Here is a 23,574-nt window from a genome sequence, read left to right on the forward strand (position 1 = left end):
CCCCTGGATACTAACTTGACTGGTAACAGAGATAGACTAGACATCAGGAATTTTAAACTTCTAAGTTAGCTAACTTTGGGAATACTTAAAAGAAATCCTGCTGTTTATATGTTCATGAAGAAGTGGTGTAAAAATAATCAGACTACAGGGCATAGTCCAAATGGACCTCACAGATCTGTTCCAGTATTTCTCCCGCAGAAGGAAGACTTTCTACATTATTACTGATGTCCCATCATTTAGTTTAAAATTTTAGCTGTTAATCACTCAATAATTACAAAGATCAATGCTCTTAGACAGTAATATGGTAGAAAGTGTTTTCTAAAATTAATAATAGGAGGAGATAGAAACTTTTAACTAAAAGCTCTGAAGAGCAAATACGCATGTACTTAAGAGAAGGCCAGCTTTCCATTTGTTAAGGTAAAGCTATAGCATTAATGCCTTGGACTGCTGGATTATCACTTCTCTGCTCTGGAATCCCAAGAACTCGACTAGAAAAGAGAAGTGGCAGGTGGCAGATTTGTAATGCTTTCTAACATTAGCAAGTTCTTCTAACAATGTGATCTTACTATAGCAAGTTTCACTATGTATATATAAAAACCACATGCACACATACAATCTTATTTCTTGTGAGAGACCCCAGCTGTGGTATTTTAAACTAACTTTAACAATATTAGGAGACTTTCTATGGTTATGGGAAGTAAGTTGGCTTTTGATGTTGGGGCTTATGATATGTACGTATTTTTGGGAGATCTGAATGGGACACATTAGAGAAAGTGGTATTACAGCAATAGTTAAAAGTTATTCTTGTAAGTATGGTTTAAAGACCTAGCTTGCTGAGAGGTAGTCTCCAACTATAAATACTGCAATTTCTTAGAGTCGCTGAAGGAAAGCAACTTAACATTACAAATACTCAAGCACTCCCAAATGGCATGCCAGTCAAACAAAGGGGTCTGAATTTAAGCTGTAGTTTTCTGAATGATATTAAATTTTATTTGTGTTTATTCCAAAGCCAATCATTTTTTTCAACTCTTTAGCTTTACTAACATAAAATTATTCTTCCCCTCCACCCCCCACCCCTTTTACCTCGGCTGTTAAGGCTCTGCTGGTTTCTGCATTTAGTTTGTTTAAATATGTTTTAACTGTGCTTTCCAGATTATGCTTCTCCATTTCCCACTGAGATCTGAAATGCATGACCGTAAAGAATTAGCAACATTATAATGATAGCCTTTTCTAACTTACTCAGAAAGAGGAAGATAAAAGATAAAACCATCACAAGGAAATGTTTTCTTGGAAAAGTATACATAGCATCAAAAAACAAAAACAAAAACAATGCAAGAGAAGACATTAAAACATTCAGGTATTCCTTTATTACCAAAAGTGCAGAAGTTTTAAAATTCTTAGTACAGAGTCTGTGACCTATATTGTGAATCTAAAATCTTAAAATGAATCTTACCTCTATAACCTATTAAATATAAGACCTTAAGACAAAAACAATGGATTGAATGTTTGGGTTCTCCTGGACCTACAATTCATTTCTTGAAATCTTTACCCTGTTGTATAAATTTCCTCTGAGATTAAAACATATCATCTTGCAGGAAACTTCTTAAGCAGTATGGTATAAAAAATTCAAAACAGCTTCAGGAAGTTCCTGAAATCAATCAGATTCATTAAGCCCCTCTCTCCCAGAGTAAGCAATAAAAGTTAATAGTCTCTCAGAAGAGCAGAGCCAAAGCGCAATGAAGACTCTTAGCAAGCAAAGTTGAAAAGATGTTGCCACCAGACCAGCATCAGGAAGAAGTTTAGACCAATTGAGATACCAGGAAAGGCCATTCTCCAATCTGACAACTGCCTCAGACCTTGTAATATATGATCCAGGTTCTCAGTTTAGTCTTCTGTCACTGATGCTGAGGTTGGCCTTTGTGATATAGCTGTCTCCAAGTCATTTCTACTCCTATAAGCAACCCCAATAAAACTCATGGGTTTAGCACACTGGGCTCTAGTAGTATCTGTACTATTGGTCTATTGTGCATTTCCTATCTGGGGTTGAGTAGATGTGTGTGTTGCATTTCCCCAGGGTAAGTTTTCTTACATAACAAATTTGAAAGTGAGGATCTTAGAGGAGGCAGTATTTTTTTCCTAATGATTTGTACATAGAACTTTGGGATGTGACATGATCATAAAGATGAAGCCTTCATGAATGGAAATAATACTTTATTTTAAATAATGCTTTGAGATAGTTATGTTGTACTTCTACTATGATAGGGTAAATTAACAAGATAATCAATATCTGCTATGAAGCAGAAAATCCTTAATAGATATCAAATCGGTTGTCACCCTGATGTTGAGGAAATCAGTGTCTGCTGTTAATAACTACCCTGCCAATAGTTATAGTGGAGGAACCACAAGAGCAAGGAGCTTAGTTCTCTATTCTTAGCTTCTGTACATGGGAAAATGGAGAAAGTTTCATTACGTTAAAAAAACTGATATAAAAATAATTCAGAAAATATACATAAAATACTCTCTTTGGCATTAAGTATTAAATACTAGTTATTGTTAGAAAACTGGATTTAACAGTGTCTACTTCTGTTCAACAGCAGAAGTATATAAGCTTCCTTACCATTGTAATAAAGAAAGCCAAGGCAATCAAACAGTTTATTAGTTATTTCATTTAGTATTTGGATTTCATACCTTAGAATGGAATTGAATTCCAGAGCTTGAATGGAAGAGCCATATGGATCCTGTGCAGGCCATTACAGAGAGTGCAACCTCTGAGGTTTTTCTCTATTTCCTTCTATTCTTTCTCAGCTCCTACACTGAAATCTCAGAATCACATAACCTATAAACTAAATCCTGCCTTTAACAACTGAAAATATACCTTTATAATAAGGAATATCACAGAAACCATTTTTAATGTTTTGTTAAAAGAAATACACCCAGGTGTTTAAAAATTTAAAAAAAATTAATGGTGGAAGATGACAAATATATTCCATCAAAGACAGTGCTTATTAGAGAGATAAAATGTTTAAACTCCTGCAACACAAGTATTATTATGTCACTATATATTGTATAAAGTTTGCCTAAAATAAAAAAATTACATTCCATCAAAATTAAAAACAGTTGTACTTTAAAGACATTAGGCAAATGGAAAGACAACTTAAAGAACAGGTAAAAATGCCTACAGATCAAAATGTTCCACAGGGCTGGTGATAGCTTATTGCGAGAGCACTTTCATACTACTCATGAGGTACAGGAAAAATCCTACTCGTAATAAACATACAAAGAACTCAAAGGTCTCAACAGCAAAAGATTTTCAATTTTTAAAATAGGTCAAGAAATTGAACAAATTTACTCAAGAAGAAAATACCCTGATTATTAATAAGCACTTAAAATGTTGAATTACTTAAGTCAGTGGAAAAATACAAACCAAAATAACAGACTGTTCTACATTTAATATGTAGCAGGTAAAATTAATACAATCTACAATGTTTTGGTGAGAAAGAAGAGAAAGGAGAACTGGCCCACCAACACTGCTGACACTTTTATAAAAAGGTGTAGCTTTTAGTACAACAGCTTTGTAGTTCTCTAAAAAGTAAATTGCGAAGTTTACTGATGAGCCTGCAATTTCACTTTTGGTATGTAACAGGGAGGGATTTCAAACCACTATGTGAAATGAAACAAATCAGTTCTAAGAAGCCTCACATAAGAGCCTCATATATGAGATGTTCAGAATGGGCAAATCCAAAGGACATAAAGTAAGCTGGTGCTTACCATAAGCTGAAGGAAAAAAGAGAAAATAACTTTTAAAAAGTACATGTTTGTTTAGGAGTGACAAAAATGATCTGGAAATAAGAGAGTGATGATAGTTATCGACTTCAATGAATATATCAAAAAAAGCATTGGGCCACATGCATTACCCATGTGAGTTTTATGCTATGTGAATTGGTTCTTTGTAAAAATATTTACAAAATATGCTTTAGACAATAGGTGAATTTTCGTAAAACACTGAGTACTACAAAGTACTTGCAGCTAGTATTACTGCACAGAAGCTCCTGTTTCTGGTAGTAATTTGTTGAATCTGTAATGCTGCTGACTGAGCTGTTGTCAGTTTTCTCTGGACAGAACTATGATGAATGCAGATTCCAATCAGTCTACACCTCTTTCTGTTGATACCTATTAGTCTAATGGAGTTACTCATATTACTCAATCTCCTGTGAAAAAATGCTGTTTGGATGATAAATGATTACCCCAGCTAAAGATGTTAAGTTTCAGAGAGGGAGTGCCGACAAAAGAAAATGGCGTACCTTTTCAAGGAAAGTTGGTCTTTAAGGTTCTTGATTTCATCATCTTTAGCATGGATTTGGCGCTGTAATCTAAGTCATAAAATGTTAGAAATAATTTTTCATTAACATAGAAAGGCCCCTGTAGCTGAGAAAGAGACCAACCATATCCTCTATGAATTCTGACCTTGAAAACAGCAAATAAACTCCTACAGCTTTTTCATTGGAAGCTTATTCCTGAATTTTTGTAACTTATTTTATTTAATTTTTTTATTAGATATTTTCTTTACTTATATTTCAAATTGTAACTTCTTTAAAAAAAAAAAAAGGATATACAAGCCTTTGTAATTCTTACTGTGCAGTCACACTGCCACCTAGGGGCTGCAGGTAGATTAAAGCTAAAAAAACCAAATTCTGAATTTTCACTATTATCAAATTTTCTACTTACTTGGACATTTTATTGATCCCAAAAGCCACTTGTTGGTTAAGAGATACAATAATCTTTTCTTTCTTTTTGATCAGCATTTGATTTTCCTGCCACCGAAATGTCACTGTTTTCAGTTGCCTTTTGTAATCCTGCTCAATAAAAAATAGTTTCAGTGTTCAAGTCACCAAAAATTGAAAGAACCAAATCCATACTGAGTTTTTTTTAATAAAATTTATTTAAAAAGTACTTGCAAATAAAAACATTATACACCAAAATTAAGGAGACCCAAAGTCTATATAACTTAATGAATTTATTATAAATGATTAGCACTAGCATGAAAACATAAACTATGAAGCTTCATATTAAATATTTTACTTTCAGTACTAAGTATTTTATGCACTTAAAACTACAAACGAGTGTTATATTCTCATTCATAACTAGTGTCCATTATGTGCATTCAGTCCCTCGCCATCCCCTTATTCAGTCTTCTTCTCTTCTCATTATACCACACCTACATGCACACACACATATATATATATATATATATATATATATATATATATATATGTGATTAGATTCCAAATTGAGAATGAACATGCTCTTTCTTTCTGAGATTATGTGATTTCAATATTAAACATTTGAAGCCCACCCGTTTTCCTATAGTTTCTTAAACTTCAATTATCTTTAGAGCTAAATAGTAATCATATGTATGCATGTATGTATGTATACCCTCTCACACAAATTTTCTTTTCCCTGTCATTAAAAATACCTATTTTTCTCATATACAATACGCAAATTATTATCCTAATTTTCCTCCCTCTACTCCTCCCAGTTCCTCCCCATATCTCCTCCCACCTTGATCCACTCCCTTCCTGTCTCTCATTAGAAAGCAGGTTTCTAAGGGATAATAATAAAATATAATATAACAACAACTAACTCATCAGAATTATATGGAATGCTTCCCAAATTTGGATGTCATCCTTGCACAGGAGCCACGATAACCTTCTCTGTATCATTCCAATTTTAGTATATATTCCACCAAAGCAAGTACCACATAAAATTTCTATCATTCATTCATCCATCCATCCATCCATCCATCAATAGATAACAAGGTTGATTCCAATTCTTTGCTATGGTGAATAAAGTATCAAGAAAAATGGGGGAATGCAGCTCTCTCTATGGTAAGGTATGGAATTGTCTGGGCAAATGCTCAGGAATGAGAAAGATGGGGCATACAGTGGTTCTGTTTTTAGCTCTGTGAGAAATCTCTACACTGATTTCCACAATAGCTGCATTAATTTGAACCCAAGCTAAAATGGGTTCAGTTTCATTGAATTCTTTAAGACAATGTACCACCGAGTTCAACGTTTGAAATATTTGTTCTCTTAGACAAAGTACTCACTTCACATTCATACTGCAATTTATAAAGCTGATGTTGATGAGCAAGCCTTTCCTTTTCAGTTTCTTTGAAGTCTGTACTTTCCTTTCCAGATGAGCCCTTAAGCAAACGTAACAAGAATGTTTATTTCTCTAAAATGACACTTATATTTTCTATTTACATGCTTTCTGCTGTATACAAAGTTGCCATCTATACTAACTCCCATTCAGGCTTGAATTCCCTAATACACTCACTAACAACACAACAGTTCTAAGTTGCTGCTACTGCTCATGCTTGTCACTTGCAGTCTTTGTGATGTTCTTAGGTGTACAGGAGTCACGAAGAGGCACTTGTTAGTCTCATCTTAAGGTACTAAAAGGAGGAAGTAACTTGCCCTAAGATTACAGATAGTAAATGCAAGAGCCTGAATTCTAACCCAGGCAGTACCAATTGCCTGTCCTTAATTACAGCAGTGCACCAACTTATTTAATGCTCAATTTCGCAACTCTATTATAAACAGGATACTAGCAGGGAGCACACTCTACAGCACATCTTACTGTGCAGACAGTTCAACAGTTTTTATATAAGTGATTACACATTTTTCTGCAAATTTGTGACAGTTTGATTCTCATTTTGATTTCTTCTGGGTTACTGACTAACATTAATGTCTGAAATTTAAATTTCAAGGTAAAAGCCAAAGCTATGTCAATTCGGTTAAAATATACATATTGTAGGTAGTAATTGATTGTGAAATATTCATATTTTATACCATATAGCAGCTCACCTAACTTCAAACATGTTATATATATATGTGTGTGTCTGTTTCAATCCTTTATCTACTTTGTACAAATTATTCTTTTGAGGAATAATTTTCTTATATTTATAGGTATATCGCTTCAAGCAGTGCATAGTACCAGAACAGGATCTAGAAAAAAACTGCTATACACTAGAACTTTTTAGAAAATATTTCCTAGTTGCAACCACATTTAATAGAAAGAAACAAATCATAGTAGTTCTGATTACTTAGTGTGTATTTTCATGACATATCATTTAGTGGGTTATGCCAGTTTTTGGTGTGTTGTCTCCCCGCTCTGCTCTTTTACACTCTTCAGAAACTTTTCATAAGAGGTACACTGAAATGTGAAGTATGTAGTCCCAATTATATTTTTAATCCCCATTATCTTGTTTTTTTGGTTGCTTTTCTTATCACAACAGCATAAACTGCTAGGCTTTTTCAAAATGGCACACTGCTCAAAGACTCTGGGGAAAACAAAGTTCACAATTCTTTCTGTAAGAAAGAAGATAGGGCTAAGCCCTCTCCAGTGCTCACCTGCTCTACCATATCTAGAATATGCAGTTCATCCAGGCTACAGAACTTGTCCTCAGCTGCAGAATCTTCTTGTGCATCACTTGTATCAGTTTTCATGTATGTACTGAGTGTGTTCACGTCTACTTGTTCTGTCTCCAGCTGGTCGTCCTTTTCTACCATATATGAGCTATAGTGGGAACACAGTAATGCGGACTTTCTCAATGGTACAGTGCTTTTCACATAGGCTATTGCTTCTCAGATTAGCATTATTCTGCCTTATGAGATATTCTGCATTAGAAGGGTTTGTGGTAGAAGTCTGGACAGTGCTCACACTATTCTTTTCTTTTGAACATTAACAATGAATATCAACATATATGACATAGGAATTGCTCAAGGACACTTAATTGTGCATGACAGTGTTTTCAAGAACTATGAGATCAAAGAGTTTTTCAAAATATCTCTATAGTTTCTAAGTGTTCCACCAGCTTTAATATTATATTATCATCACACTTCAAAATTTACCCCAACCAAATACATATGTACATATGTCTGTCGGGGAGGTAATAATGATCTATCCTTTGAAGTTACGCTTTAGTCTACATGTATACTTGTAACTACTTTAGTACGCATTTAAGTCAGTCTCTGAGTGAAGGAGTTAATGTTAGATGACTACTGAAGAGCCTTAAGAAAAAAAATCATAAGAGATTCTTTTCTTCCACAGTTAATAACAGTCTGATCTATAGAAATATCAATTTAGTAAGACAAAGAACTATTTTTCTCTTAGACATTTCTCAAAAGAAATCTATGTATTATTGACAAAGCATACCTTAAAAAAACTTAAAATTTACATACTTACACTTGCTCATCTTCTGAATCCTTATCCTAAGAAAATAGCATCACAAAAATTAGTAATTTGTATCAACTACTTCAGCTCAATTTTGTATCATGATGCTATATGTACTTATATATCTTCAGTCAACTATAAAACTCAAATGTGAATTCTATGAAATACATAACTACACTCTATGTATACTATATGTTTTTAAAATTCCTACTTATTCTGTTTCTCTTAAAATAGTGTTTGTGTCTCATTACATTTATTTTATAATTCTGAAAATCACGGATTAAGATAATAGATGTGAACACTGGACTTTATACATATTAGAAAACCCGGGGACAGAGTGTCTGTAATATCCATTAACTCTACACTAAATAAGGAGATTTTTGAAAAACTACAAGAAAAAAGACAACAGCCTGACATGTGAAGACTAGACATACAGATGAGATCACAACTGGAGGGAAATTAAAATCCTTATGTTTTCTGTTTACTAAAATCAACTAGAGCAGCAACGTATCAAATAGAACCCATTTAAATGATACTTAATCTGCATTAATACAACCTAAATTAGAAATATTAATAACTAGAAGTACTGACTTCTACTATCTCTGATTATAAGTTTCCTTTACAGGTATTAGGTTGTACATACAAATTTGTTTTCTTATCTTTTTAAAAACAATTTTCTTTTACAATTTAGAAATACTGATTGTGGAAATCAGTATTGATTCTAGTATACCTGAACACTTGAGATGAATACTTGCTATGAAAAGACTGTCCATACTGAATATATCTAGTATTGTTGATCATTTCCCTAAGTCCTCTTTAGCTCTTCCCATGCAAACTTTTCATCAATGCACTTCAGCCCTCTAATATGAATATCTGCAATTTCTCTCCTATACAGTGGCCACCCAATTTAAATGGCTGGGTTCATTTCCTGTCAAGTTTCTTTTTTCTTATGGCTTCATCATAAAAATAAAAAAAAAAAAAAGAAAAAACCTTTCTGTCTTTTGGTTATTCTAACTCTGTGTGGGAGATATAGGGAACTAATTAGTCACCAAAGGAGTTGTCCATAATGAAGATAAATTATAATCTAAATAATAATCACTTAATCAAAGAAAGAGAATATATAAAAAAAACCACCCTGTATTTGGCATGCAAAATTTAATGTTTTTCTTTCAGATAGTCTTGATAGGCATGTTTAGGGCTATTGTTATATTGATATGTCCACATGTTATAAAAACAACACAACAAAGAAAGGCAGATACAGCTTCTACAGAGACCTTCTCATCACTTTGCATGACACAAGCAAACTTCCATGTGTAAACCATTTTCATGAAAATTCTTGATTAGAAAACTAGTCTGATGGCTATTCAGGGCTTGCTGTGTAGACTACCAAGGACTATTTGCACTTATAAGAACAGTGAGTACACAAACATAAAATACCTACAATAGGAACTTTTTGGTTTTTAGCATTTGTAAAATATTTAAAACTTAATAAACATAAAATACAACAAATTTGTTTTCTAATGTCTAAATGTATTTTTTAAAAGCCATCATTATCAAAAAGTATCTTAATGTCTTTAATAAAACTCAACTACAAAAAACAAAATATTAAAGAAACATTCATTAAAAACATGCTAGCTTAAAGGGTATAAGCTTGAGACTTAGAATTGTCTTATAAAATACACATCACTAATGAATGCTGTTCTACAACCTTGCTAAATAGAAAGTAGTAATAAAAATACTCATAATTTTTTTCAATTTTCCAAACTATTGAAAAATGTTATAATATGGCACTGCCACTGATATTTTATTTAGCAGAGTAAAATATAAATTATTTTATTCTTAATCTTATTATTTTACAAATTAATCTTCATTAATTACATTAGTCATTAAAATGTTTATATAAGTTCCAGTGACTAGTAGCAAGTCAGAAGACTGTAGTTAGAAAAACTACAGTCAGTTCTGAAACACAGAAGTATCAAAACTTTGAGTACACTCCAGATTAGAAAACCTACAATTATTTTTAATTACAAGTTTACTCTGAATAAGTATGAGTAACATACTCCATTAAAAAGCCAATACAGGGTCTTACCTTTTTATTACTCTTAGTTCTTTTCTTCTTCTTTGTTTTACTTTTGACCTAGAAGATAAAAATAAGGATTATTTAGTATGCTATTCAAACCAAATAATGGATTTTATGTAGTGTTTAATCTAACTATTAATATCTTTTACTTCTAATATTTATTTTTCTAGATTTTTATGTGTTTTTCTAAATTGTATTTTTCTATATTTTTATGGGAAAAGTATATTTAAATGTAACATCAATCTTCTACCCTTGAAAAAGAACATATACAAAATCAAAACAAATGAGAAACGTACTTTTTAAAGAGCAACAATATATTTATACCCATAACTTAAAAGTTTCAGCCTGAGTAAATTAGTATCTGTATAGTAGCTAGTTATCTGCTTAGCACTCAGACTTCATCCTGATTTATTAAACTTTATTTCTATGTTGGAGAAATTGAAATATTTCATTATTCTTACTTTTTCTCCCTTTCCTACATGTCCTACATCTTTTCTGTTCTTTCTTCCCCAAATGTACTTCCAATGGTTGGGAGTAAAACAATATACTCCAAGAGCTAACATAGTGTTTGACTTTGGCAAAATATTACTGAAAGAGAAGCTACTGTAATTAGAAGTCATGTGGAAAGAGTCACTTCAATGCAGACTCTGTGAGCACTACTGCCTCCAATGTTTGAGTGTAGTGCACGCAACATCGGAAAATGCAGAATAAGTTCATAGTTAAATTTAATAAACTTTATACCTCCTGAAGATCTTTAACAGATTCTGTTGAAGATTCACTAGGTATCGAGGCTACATCTTTATTTATCTCTGCTAACTGTATCTCAGTGTTTGATTTCACATCGATATTATATTCCATCACAGGTGGACTCAAGTCTTCTTCATCATTCTGGAACTCTTCTACATCTAAACCTAAGTAACACAGAGAAAAATTCATGATTCAGTGGCAAAGTTTTGAAAAGCTTAGCCTTTTATTATAATTATAAAAACATCTGCTAGGCTGGCAAGATAGTGCTGTGGGTAATAGCTTTTGCCATCAGGCCTAATGACCTGAGCCTGATTTCCAGAATCCACATGGTAAAGGGAGGGGAACCAACTCCAGCAAGTTGTCCTCTAATTTCTAAACTTGCACTAAATGGCAAGAATATACTTTCCATTGCCACATGAAAACTGCAATTCTTACTTACCCACATATCACAGGAACCAATTAGTATGAACCAAAATGATATAATACTTGATTGGTACTAATATAGATTCCAAGTTTTAGGTACTTTAGCATGTAAGTACAATCTAAATAATAAGGTATTTAAATTCTGCTGTTGACCTTATTAGAAGTACAACTTATATTATTTTATAAAATAAAAATATGAAACCTAAAAGGCAAATATAGATCATTTTGCTTTTCCTATTTCATAAAATTAGTAACTGCACATTATATGATTTTCTTTGAATTTTTGCTCTTTTTCATTGTCACAAAGACTCGGGCTTAAAATTCCCATAGAAACAACCCAACATTTAACCTCAGGCAAACCCATGGTACTGTTTTCTAAAAAAAAAAAAATCTTACATTGTACATTATATTTTTAATTTGTATTTGTTAGTTTATGATTTGTGTGTGTGCAAGCTTGTATACGTGTGTGTGTGCGTGCTCGTTCCCATGGAGGCAGCAAGAGAATATGGATTCTCTCAGAGCTAGCTCTATAGGTGGCTGTGAAAAGCTTGATATGGGTGACAGAGACTCAAATGGAGGCCTGCAAATGCTGTTATGCAGTGAGCAGTCTGATCAGTGCCTCCACATGGGAATTACTAAACCAGGCTGGGAGTCACATGTTGCAGTCAAAGACATCTAGATACTTGGAAGGCTGACAGGGGAAAGTTGCTTGAACATATTTTGGGCAACATTGTTTATAAGAACAACAACAACAAAAACAAACAGGAAAACAGGTTTAAAGAAAAAAAAAAAGAGGATACAAAAAATAGCAGTTCACCAGAGTCCCCTGAATACAGACCTAGAGAAAATGATGTATGAGTACAATAAAGCTACACAAAACAGCACAGATAAGCATGTAGAGCAAGGAGACTGCATTTTTGCCTGCTGAAGTTCTGAGTGTGAAAGTCTGGAACACTAGCCTCAGGTAAGCACTAAAGTCAAATCAGAGGAAGGCATATACTAGGTTCAGCTGCTCAACGGTGAGTTGATCAGGTGATTTTCTAAGCTTTTCATTAATGTATAGCCTATGATATAGTTTATCTAAACACATGTCAACAACATATTTATGCCTTAGGGATTCTGAGTAAAAAGGCCACTTATGCATTTTGAGTTTAAATAAACTTACGCTGACTGCCTGTTATTGACTGTAGAGTAATTCCTATGACAAAAAGAAAAAAAATAATTAGAAAGGTAATTGCAAGCACAACAATCAAATATCTGATCAGAATTAAGAAAAGCAGAAGACCTTTAGAGAGCATTAGTCTATTCCATAACTATCTAGAAAAGAACCAGCACTCCTCACTAATGCAGTGTAGACAAGGTATAATCGAGTCTATCATACAATAGCTATAAACCCATGGGGTAGCAACACACACTTTATTTTTTTAGGGTAAAATAGTTCCAACATTTTCCATTCCCTGTATTCCCTCCTATCCCAAACTTGCCCTCCGTCCTTCTTGAAATCACCTTTTTCTTTAGTTATGGTCACCCATGTACTCATATAAACAAAGCCTGCTCAACCCATTTAGTGGTACTTGTGTAAGATTTTCAGAACTTATTTTAGGGAACTTATTTCTGAGGGCACTATTTTTCTCACACTTAGCCATTTGTTAGCTATATATAGGTCTTTTAATCTTCTTCAGTTCTTGACTAAGAAGTTAGACTGTTAGTGAAGCTTCTCTGCCACTTCTAGAAAACACAATCTCCCAGGAGATTTTCTGCTACTCTGGCACTTACAATCTTTCTGTCCCCTCTTCTGGAATGTTCCCCAAGTGTTACGTGCAGGAGTTGTGTTGTAGATGTATCAGTTGAGACTGTACACCCATAATCACTTCAATAAGAACTTTAAACTGAGCCGCAATTGTTATTTAATATTAGTCTAAGACTATGAATCAATATTCTAAGACTACGAAGGAATGTTCATGAAACAGACAGTAAGTTTCCACTGACGGTTTGAGTCTTTCAAGCCATACAGATTACCCCAATTACAACTCCATTCTCTGTCCTTGTCTGTCAGTCTACTGAGCATCTGCAATATTTAACAGGCTGTATTAGGCCCTACAGATTAAACAGTAAAGCCTAAAAAGAAAAAAAAAAAAAAACTTCATGTAGACATAGTGGCGATAATGGATGTTATTGGACCTATAAATGAAAACTGAAAATTTAATAATTAAGAGATAAAAAGTTACCATGAAAGACGCTATTAAAGGTATTTGAACATAAGCTCTTTAAGTGAAAATTGTTTGAAATGGTCTGGAGTTAATTAGTGCTCAGAACAGTTTCTCCAAATGCATGTATGTATGTATGTGTATATATGTATATACACATATATAAATGTGTATATATATGTATAACTATGTGTGTATATATGTATATGTATGTACATATGTATGTATATATGTACATATATATATACATACATACACATACATACATACACATATATACATGCATTTTATATATATAAAACATTTGGGTAAATGTATTGTTTAAGGCTTCCAAATTATACTTCAAGGGTTCCTTTCTAATATCTAACATCATAAAATTTAGTGTCTTCTAATACTGAAAAAAGGCTCTAAAACCCTAAATAGGAAAACAAAGAATCCCTAAACACAGAACAGACACTCAAAAAATGGTTTGCTGGCTAATGTAAGTAATTATTTAGTACCTTGTTGATAGCAGGATAACATCCTCTGGATGATTTCTGGTACTGGTATGCCTAGATAAATGGACAGCTGATGATAATCAAGGGAGATATTCTCAATGGGATTCTCCTTGACTTTGTCAATATCGTCTTGTTTCATCCCAAGGCGCAGAAGAATATCAGAAACTTTTTTCCAAATTGAATTGAACTGTAACTCGGTGAGACCATTCATCAGAATCTCACTGAGAAGGATATCCCTGTACTTGCAGAGCCTCAGAATGTCTGCAGACTTAGAGAGATCAGAAGATGGTGGTTCCATATCCCAGCCTTTTCTGGGTGCAGGGAATACATTCAGATGTTTAATGAGCGCTAATAAGAGGCATAAGTCAAACTGTTTGGACTGTGGTAGCTCCTTGTTTGGGGGGTAAAGCAGATGCCATGATCCACCCAAAGGGTGATTGGTCCAAAGATGATTGTAGTAGGGTTCCAGCACATTCTTGTGTATAAGCAGCTCTTTTTTCAAAAGAGTGGGTGGCATAGCCTCATCAAATATTTGCCGGACCATGTCAGTACCAGAAATAATAATTATATGAAGCAGATGATAGAAATAATTATAATCAAGTTTGAAGATAGGCACTTCATCTGAAAATGAATTTGGAGAATCGAAAAATCCACATTAATGTTCTTTTTCTATGTAGTCTCTCACATTGCACCCTAAGGTCCTATAGGGCAGGACTGTTTCAAGGAATGAAGTACAGGAGAATTTTACCATATTCAGTGCTCAATACACATGCTGCTCTCTGACTAGCTATCAAAAACTCTAGACAAAAAGAGCATGCTCCTAAGCAGAAGGAACTGCAGATTCTTCTAACCCAGAAGGCTTTCAACCATCTGTGATTTTATTTAAGTAAACTAACACTGGCAACATAATGGCAAAGTAGTTCTAGAAATCCTGGAATTATTCAGGAATAGTAATTTTTCGGGTTTAATTATAATTTACATAAATGATTTTATTTATATATCCCACAAAATCAGTTCATGCAGAACTTTGTGTGTGAAAAGTGGTACACACAGTCTAGCACTCACTGAGTATTGCTGTCTGAGTGAGCAACAGCAAAACTTTAAAGGTTATTTCATGTTAAAGTACATATCGCTACTGTCTATCATATTAGAAAGTTCAGATATTTACTAGCCTATGTAGTATACTAGAGTAGCTAAGCATAGACCACAGAGCAGAAATATTGGCACCTACCTGCGGCTTTGAGTCCTACAGAAGTTTGAGTGCCACTGCAAACCTACCACTGAATGGACATCTGCAGTTTTGTTGATTTGTTTGATTTTTTTTAATCATCAGATGATAGATTTTAAGAAGCATTTATCTAATAAACTGAATAATTATGTTGGAATTTCAACCGTGAAATGGAATGAGGCAGCAGACTAAACTACTTAGTATTTTCTAGTTTAGTAGTACTTCAAGAGGAAATCAGGCTGAAATTAGTGGGAAGTCAGTCTATGATAGGATGTAGTTCTTTAATGAGTAATAAACAATATGTTTATTATAAAAAATAACTTTATTATTTTATCCTTCATGGTTTCTCTAAGAGACTTTTAAATTAATAACTTTGCTTAATATAATTGATATACGCTGTGAAAACACAATTTAGTAGTAAATGTCTCATAAGGGCTTCTCTAAACTGTCAAATATAGAGCAGGCTAGCATTAGGGCTATCCAGTCTCCCTAGTAAAACGGGTTGACCAAACTTGTCTTCCTGAAACCAGGGGCCTATATGGTCTCTGGACCATATAGACCTATACTTCCTTGGATACTCCTAAAAAGCTAGCATGTGTATTTAGACTGCCTGGTCCAAGATCCAAAATGTTCATTCCTAGCATTCTAGATTGCTCTCACACTTGCTCTCCTAAGAGAGAATGTAATAAGAGGAGGAGGACTGGATTTACCTCTCCTGAGGTAAATCCTACTGTATACTCACAAGCATGTTCCAGAGTTAGCATGTCTCTCTAATGACATAATAATATGAGAGCCATACACTTACTGGTTTTTTTGTCTATGAGTTCTAGTATGCAGCAAGCACTGCTTGGTGATATGACCTTGAAACTTGTGAATGGTAACCATAAATAATTGCAACAACTGCTAATAGAAATAATTAATAATATTTTCAGTTAGAGTCATAAAAATAAAGTTAATACCTTTTGTGTTTGGTTTTAAATTGAATTTCGGTCTAATATCAGTGTCAGTTAGTTCCAGAGACATCAAATTCTTGTAACTGTAGGTGGAAAAAAAAATGTTATACTGAAAAAGTACCACAGTTAGTCCAAAATTTTAGAATAAGCAACATTGGGGATTTTTGCTAACCTAGAAACAATCTGAAAGTAAAAGAAAAGACAATTTGAATAAAAATAAAAATCACAGAGACAACTCTACACTGAAATCGTCACTGTAATTCAGAAGTACAGAGTTCTGACAAATTCACTAAGAGTTTTATGTGGCAAAACCTATGTGGTAGCTGAAAAAAAGAAAATAAAAGAATAAGCATTGTAAAGGCAAATAATATCAAACAAGAGATCTTTCTTATCCTATCAAGATCACAAAAATTAAAAAAAAATTAAAGGTAACTCATCTTACTCAATTTCTAGAGATGTTTAAAAAATAATGAGTAAGCTTTTACAATAATATTAACATTCATAAATAGAATGAATGGAGGGAAGAAGCACAAAAAATTATTTAATAGGTATATGTTGCCAGTAAGTGAAAACTCTGTATCTTTGCTTTGAAATGAACTTTGCACCACAAAAATCAAAAAAACCAAACCAAACCAAACCAAACAAAGAACAAAACCAAACAAACAAAAAAATCCCAAACACTAATACTAAGAATAAGAAGTAAATATCAAGGTAGCTACTGTTTGTTGATCAGAAATCTTATTTTAAGTATCACTGTGGAAAAATTTAAAGCTCAAACAATATGCATTAGTAAAAACTAATTAAAAGAAATTATCAAAAATTGCTGGTAAGAATTATAAACTGGTAAAACTATGTATAAAAATTAATAGTATCTAATCACTAGAGAATCTGCTCTAAAAGGTATAAAAATCTAACCCTAACTATTATATTAATATATAATACATATATTCATATTTACCACCATTGATATAGTTTAAAATTATAAATAATCGAAGTATCTACCAACAGTGGCGTAAATGTTGCAATAAAACAAATGACAGCAAGAAAATAACACAAATGAGTCACACAATACATAGTTTAGGAATGAGCAAAACAAATGTGTCTATATACATAAGGTTCTGCACAGAAAACAAACTGTATTATGAGCAAAAATTATGTAAATTTTAAATAGATTATAGAAGGTTACAAATGTATATTAGAAATTCTAGAGTAACTTTAATGAATAGCATAAAACTAACAGGACACACAGGGCCCCAATGGAGGAGCTAGAGAAAGTACCCAAGGAGCTGGGGGGATCTGCAACCCTATAGGTGGAACAACAATATGAACTACCCAGTACACTCAGAGCTTGTGTCTCTAGCTGCATATGTATCAGAAGATGGCCTAGTCGGCCATCACTGGAAAGAGAGGCCATTGGCCTTGCAAACTTTATCTGCCTCAGTACAGGTGAACACCAGGACCAAGAAGTGGGAGTGGGTGGGTGGGGGAGTGGGTGGGTGGGGGAGTGGGTGGGGGAGCGGGTGGGGGACTTTTGGGATAGCATTGGAAATGTAAATGAAATAAATACCTAATTTAAAAAAACAAAACAAAACAAAAACAAAACAAACAAACAAAAAACCCTAACAGGACAGCAGTATAAAGAAATGGCTCAACAGTTAAGAACACTTATTACTCTTGCAGAGACCCCAATTTAGCACCCAGCAGCCACACAGTGGCTCACAACTGTCTGTAACTCAGTTTTAGGAGATCCGTCACTTCTTCTGACTTTCACAAGCTCCTGTACATATGCATATATTCAGGCACAAAAATCTAATAAGACACAAAATTAAAAACAAGGAGTAGATGGAAAAAATAAAATATGATAGATATAAATCAACTATCTAAATAACTGCAGACTATTATATACATAATATATATGGAATAAAGACTAACATAAAGGCAAAGATTAACAAATTAGGAGTAAGAGCATAATCTATGTCATCCACAAAAACAAAAACAACTTTCAATGAGATATACAAGTTGGAATGAATGGATACAAAATAAGTGGTAATGTTACTACCAGACAAAGAGACTTGATACAGGATTGTAAAGGGTAATAAGGATTTTATATAGAGGGATTGCATAAATGATGTGCTTTTGGCATCTAGTAAAATGGCTTAAAAATAAAGAGATAAGGATAAAGTTCAGACAGCAGACAACTTTTTCAAAGTAAAGCAAGTCAAGAAAAGATACCATGCTATTATGTTTCAGGCAATATTTTGCATAATGTGCGCAAACTAGTAAGCAAGACAACATTCTTGCCCTCACTGAGATGACTGTCAAATGCTTATCTTCTGCTAATAAGCAAGTATAATAAACATCAAATGTTTTGAGGTACATAGAAGGAATTATGAGAAACTCCCACAGTCATTAACTAGGCAAAACCAAACAGTATCAACCAACAGCTCTGAGGGTGAAACCGTCTGCCTGCATGTGAATCGCAGAGATTACTTAAGATGACACACTCCAGAAGCTACAAGCTCATTCGATGCAGTCAAAGCAGAATGACGGTAGAAGACATAGTAAGGTCAACAGGACCCAAGGCTGTGAAGACCAATGTGAAGTCTCTGAAATATTGTCAAACACAGAAATCTTTGCATTCTTACCTAGTGACAGTTAAATAAACAACAGGCATTAGAAAAAAGCAAGGATAAGGACAGACTTGTTAGAAAGCAGTTTTAGAATGGCTATATTATGGAAAGCATCCTACAGATTCAATGCAACATCTACAAAACCTCTTTAATATTCTTTACAGAACTTGAGAAAAAAATTATAAGATTCACATAGAAATAAAGACCCCAAAATAGACAAAACAATTCTAAGTAAAAAGAAGAATGTTGGAGATTTAGCAATACCTCGTTTCTAATTATACTAAATAATCAAAGAAAAAAAAAAACACCACGGTACTGACAAAACAGACAAAGACTAATGAAATATAGCAGAGAAACCACAAATAAACCATGGTAGCTACACCCACTGGGCTAATGGTGAATGCTCAAAAACATGCAAGAGAAAGCATGTAACTTAATACATAATATATATGTTCATGTATAGGTTCATAAGCACATCTGTCTCCAACTCAAGGGGACCCAACACCTGTTCTAAGTTCTGGACAAACGCAAATGCACTCAGACACATAAACACCTAACAGACAATAACAAACACATATAATTTAAAACTAAAAACAAAAGTAACACCAACATAAAAGGGAAACTGAGCCGGGCAGTGGTGGCGCACGCCTTTAATCCCAGCACTTGGGAGGCAGAGGCAGGCGGATTTCTGAGTTCGAGGCCAGCCTGGTCTACAGAGTGAGTTCCAGGACAGCCAGGGCTACAGAGAAACCCTGTCTCAAAAACCAAAAAAACAAAACGAAACAAAAAAACAACCAACCAACCAAACAAACAAACAAACAAAACAAAAGAAGAGAGAAACTGGACACCTATAAGAAACTAGATCTATATCTGCCACCTACACCAAAAATCAATTTAATAGGTATTGTTTGTGTATGTGTTTGTGTGTGCGTGCGTTTCTTATCACCTAAGAAATAGAAGGATTTTAAATTTAACACAAACTCTGAGGCCTACATAGCTTTGAAAAATGAAGTTTTTATATTGTAACAATAAACTTATGTTATTTTAGGAAAATATGTTTGTATTCAGGAAATGATTACTTTTTTAGTTAGGGTTTCCCTTTTTGCTTTAAAATGTAAATATCCACAGTAGAAGGACTAGAGGGGATCAAATGAGAACTCTCTGTGATACTTTTTCATACCAGACACTCTTAAATAGGTGAGTTAAAACTGAGAGAACACAAAGAAAGCAACTCACACATGCTCAGCAACATCTAAGTGCTCAGAAGAACAAATGGACCAGAATGTTTTATTACAAGCTTACCTTGCTCCTAAGTTTTCAATGGTTATATATTCATCCTTTCTCACCACTTCAAACTGCAAGTGATGGAGAAAAAAAAGCCCTAAAATAGTTCAATTTTCAAAATTCTTTAAGTTCTTAGCTTCCACATTTACAAAAAGATAATCAGGATAAAACCATATAAACTATAAAACACATGGCACAGTTAAAATCTAAGCAACATAGAATACCACTCAAATAACAAACTACAATAGTTAAAAGCAGCCAATTTTACATGATTCATATGACTTGAATGCCAATGTTAAAATATAAAAGCATAAGTCAATATACAGTATGATAAATAATAGAAGTAGGATTCATTTATAGTCTTAATTTTATTTGATTTACCTTAAACTAAAAATTCAAGATAGCCTATTACTTAAAACTAAAATGAATACTGTTTTATTTAACATATTTACTTATTTAAGATATGCATCATTAGACAGGCATTAGGAAGTTATTTATAAACTAAATAGATTCTGGGTCTGGAGATATAGCTCAGCAGTAGGGTGTACTGTGAGCATGCACAAGGCCCTTGATTTAACTCTCAGGTCCACTAAAAGAGAAAAAAAAAAAAAGATTCAAGATGGCCAAAGTTACTCTTAATTTAAGATGGCAAAAAAAGCAGTTAAGTTCTCACACTTTATTATGGTCTATAACACATAACTCAACTATAGTTCACCGATGGTATATTTATCTGTTTGTATTTCTTAGATTTTCTACAAAAAATGCAGGCAAGAAAAAAACTCACCAAAATTTTGACAATTCCAGGCACATCACATTGTAGCATCCTGACCATGTCACCTGGACATCCTTCTTTCAAACATTTTTGCCCACTAAAACTCTAAAATTTTCATAGAACACAATAAATACAGAAAATCAGTATCATACAAATCTGAGCCACTGAAAGAATGAAGCAGATGATGTCACAGGACAAACTGAAACCAGTTATAGACTGGCTGCCCACAGCATTTATTATCAATGTGTGTGTATATTGTAACAAACAGTTACTGACAGATTTCTCAGATCATCTTATTACCAATGTGAATTTATGTTATAACACTTTAATTATGTAGACTTCACACTCTCTAAGGACCTATGTTACAACCTAAAGTGTACACAGTAACTGTTTAAAGAAACTTAAAGCAACATGTATTGACTGAGCACAGAAAGTATTGAAATTCTATAAGCTAGTTAAGGATTCTTGAGAAAGGGGAAGAATAAAAACAGGGAGCTCTCTGGTTCTGATCTTGTGATTTCCTCTGGTTAACTTACTTCTATTTCCTGTACTTCTCTGTCAAATACTGAAAATATCAATTGCTCCATGAACCACATAATCTAAAGAGTATTTATCACTTAAAAAGGAGTATCAATGCCTTATGTTTTACTTTTAGAGTATGACATGCCAGTTTAATTCTCTTGTCTGTTCTTTTCAACATACATAAAACCCTATGAAATATGTACATTTTACTATCATTTTAGAGCTTAGAGATATTAATTATAGTAAGTTATCAGTTTAATGTAATAAAACTAGTAAATGGCTCAAGCTAGACTTGATTCCAAATCTGCCAGCCCATACTCAATGTTCTTTTTATTGTACCATAACTGCTTTAGGGTCTCTCCTTGTTTTCATAATGTAAAACTTGTATAACTTAAAGTTATAAAGCAAACATGACCACAAAATCAATTATTAATAAAAAATAGGGCTCTGAATTTCATTTTAAAGTTAGTGGTAAGCATTCAAGTTATCATGACTATAGTAACGAAATAGAAATAATCCCATATGTGAACGCTAACTTTCCTTATTTTCCATCTCTAAAATAAAACTTATGCTTAAACTGATGGTGACAAGAAGTTAATCATCAGAGAACTGAGAGTAAAAGGAAGGGATTACAGGGAAGGCGAGTGAAGGGGAAGAAGACACAACAGGGAAGAAGGCAGAGCTGTGCTGTGAGCTGCAGCTTTGTGGAGGGAGATAGTGCAATACCTGATCACTTTCTCCTGGATACTTTAAGTTCTTGAACTTTTTCCAACAAATTTTATGGAAGTAAATACAGCAACTTTTACTGCACATTAGCTGGAAAAATCCCTTGAGGGAAAAAAAGAGATATAGTTCAGGTAAAAAAAGAAATATCTTTTCTTATCTGCTAATTTATAGAGTATTCTTTTTAACACAACATTCAAAATTTCCTAGCAAAGCCTATAGAAACCAAATGAACTTCTGATATTGCAGAATTACTGAAGTTAGAAAAATAAGATCACAAGATCAAACTGCTCACATTTCTACCGTTACCTTTTTCTCTCAACCAAAGACTCACAACGAGAGTGATCATTTAGATAGTAACATGAGCCCTGAGAATTGCCCACTTCTTAATATGTATGACACTATTCTCAATTTCTACCATTTCTCATTACAAAGTGGAAATTATAATCTTGCGTTTTGAGGACTTCATACTAAAGCACTGCATCTACATTGGTCTTGGATCCCTTCTATTTCCCAAATTTATCTTTTACTTATTATTACACATACATATGAATTTATATGTATATATGCACACATATATGCACACCTGTAATTCAGTGCTTCAAGTCTATGCCTGTGCCCTGGGCTAACTACCTCAGGCCTGGACAGACTACACTGGAGCTGCTCCTAAGATGGATCCTCGCTTTTTCAGCAGGCATTGACTACAGGTGCTATTCATCTTAGGATGGGACTATGTGAAATTTCCATTTGCACTGGTAGATCAACTGCTGTTCACTATGCCAGTTGTGATTAGGCAACCATACATTATTATTTCAAGGGTGGATTTTTCCTTTCATATAGTACCAAGAGCTCTGGGCTTCTGACTCTTACAAACTTTCCAACTCCTTTGCTGTAATTTTACCCAAAGGAGAACCAACTATTGCCATTTTCTACTGTATGACCAATATAATATCTAATTGCAGTCTTAAATTTTTATCCTTATTCCCACAGATAGTGTAGCTCTCAGTCCTCATCAGAGAAGTTTCTTTGCAACAGATTATTTCAGAAATCCACAACTGGTCAATAATAGAGAATAGACTATTTTACTGTATGAGTACAGGGCAAATAATCAAAACCAGAGGCAGATGAACATTACAGAACCAACCTATTCTACTGACTCAGAGATTATGTTAGTATTGATTGTGAATGGATATTCTCAGAGGCAATCTACTTTTTAACTATATAACCATCACAATTAAAGTAAACACTGTTTTTTTTCCCCCCCCAGGGCTGG

The 23,574-nt window shown here is 33.6% G+C and overlaps 1 protein-coding gene and 1 non-coding gene across 12 annotated transcripts in view; both read right to left on the bottom strand.

Annotated features, from left to right (window-relative positions):
- The window catches only part of Dzip3 (DAZ interacting protein 3, zinc finger), a 69,915-nt gene that overhangs the window by 13,123 nt on the left and 33,218 nt on the right, over window positions 1–23,574 (bottom strand). For 3 of the 11 annotated variants that reach the window (NM_001110017.2, NM_001356425.1, XM_030249091.1), the window contains 14 exons: window positions 22,305–22,406; window positions 21,069–21,161; window positions 20,303–20,355; window positions 16,377–16,453; window positions 14,193–14,810; window positions 12,651–12,683; window positions 11,057–11,226; window positions 10,325–10,372; window positions 8,248–8,273; window positions 7,413–7,578; window positions 6,107–6,202; window positions 4,726–4,853; window positions 4,302–4,370; window positions 1,084–1,180 (listed from right to left, as the gene is read on the bottom strand). In NM_001110017.2, coding sequence (NP_001103487.1) covers window positions 1,084–1,180; window positions 4,302–4,370; window positions 4,726–4,853; window positions 6,107–6,202; window positions 7,413–7,578; window positions 8,248–8,273; window positions 10,325–10,372; window positions 11,057–11,226; window positions 12,651–12,683; window positions 14,193–14,810; window positions 16,377–16,453; window positions 20,303–20,355; window positions 21,069–21,161; window positions 22,305–22,406 — 1,776 coding nt within the window. The remainder of the gene's footprint in view (window positions 1–1,083; window positions 1,181–4,301; window positions 4,371–4,725; window positions 4,854–6,106; window positions 6,203–7,412; window positions 7,579–8,247; window positions 8,274–10,324; window positions 10,373–11,056; window positions 11,227–12,650; window positions 12,684–14,192; window positions 14,811–16,376; window positions 16,454–20,302; window positions 20,356–21,068; window positions 21,162–22,304; window positions 22,407–23,574) is intronic. The other 8 variants (NM_027341.2, XM_017316967.2, XM_030249094.1 and 5 more) reach the window with 4 other exon arrangements.
- On the bottom strand, window positions 5,649–5,752 carry Gm22576. Its single transcript, XR_003952055.1, has one exon. It is a non-coding gene; the product is annotated as a U6 spliceosomal RNA (small nuclear RNA).

Source organism: Mus musculus, chromosome 16, assembly GCF_000001635.26.
Source record: "Mus musculus strain C57BL/6J chromosome 16, GRCm38.p6 C57BL/6J".
NCBI classification, from domain to species: Eukaryota; Metazoa; Chordata; class Mammalia; order Rodentia; family Muridae; genus Mus; species Mus musculus.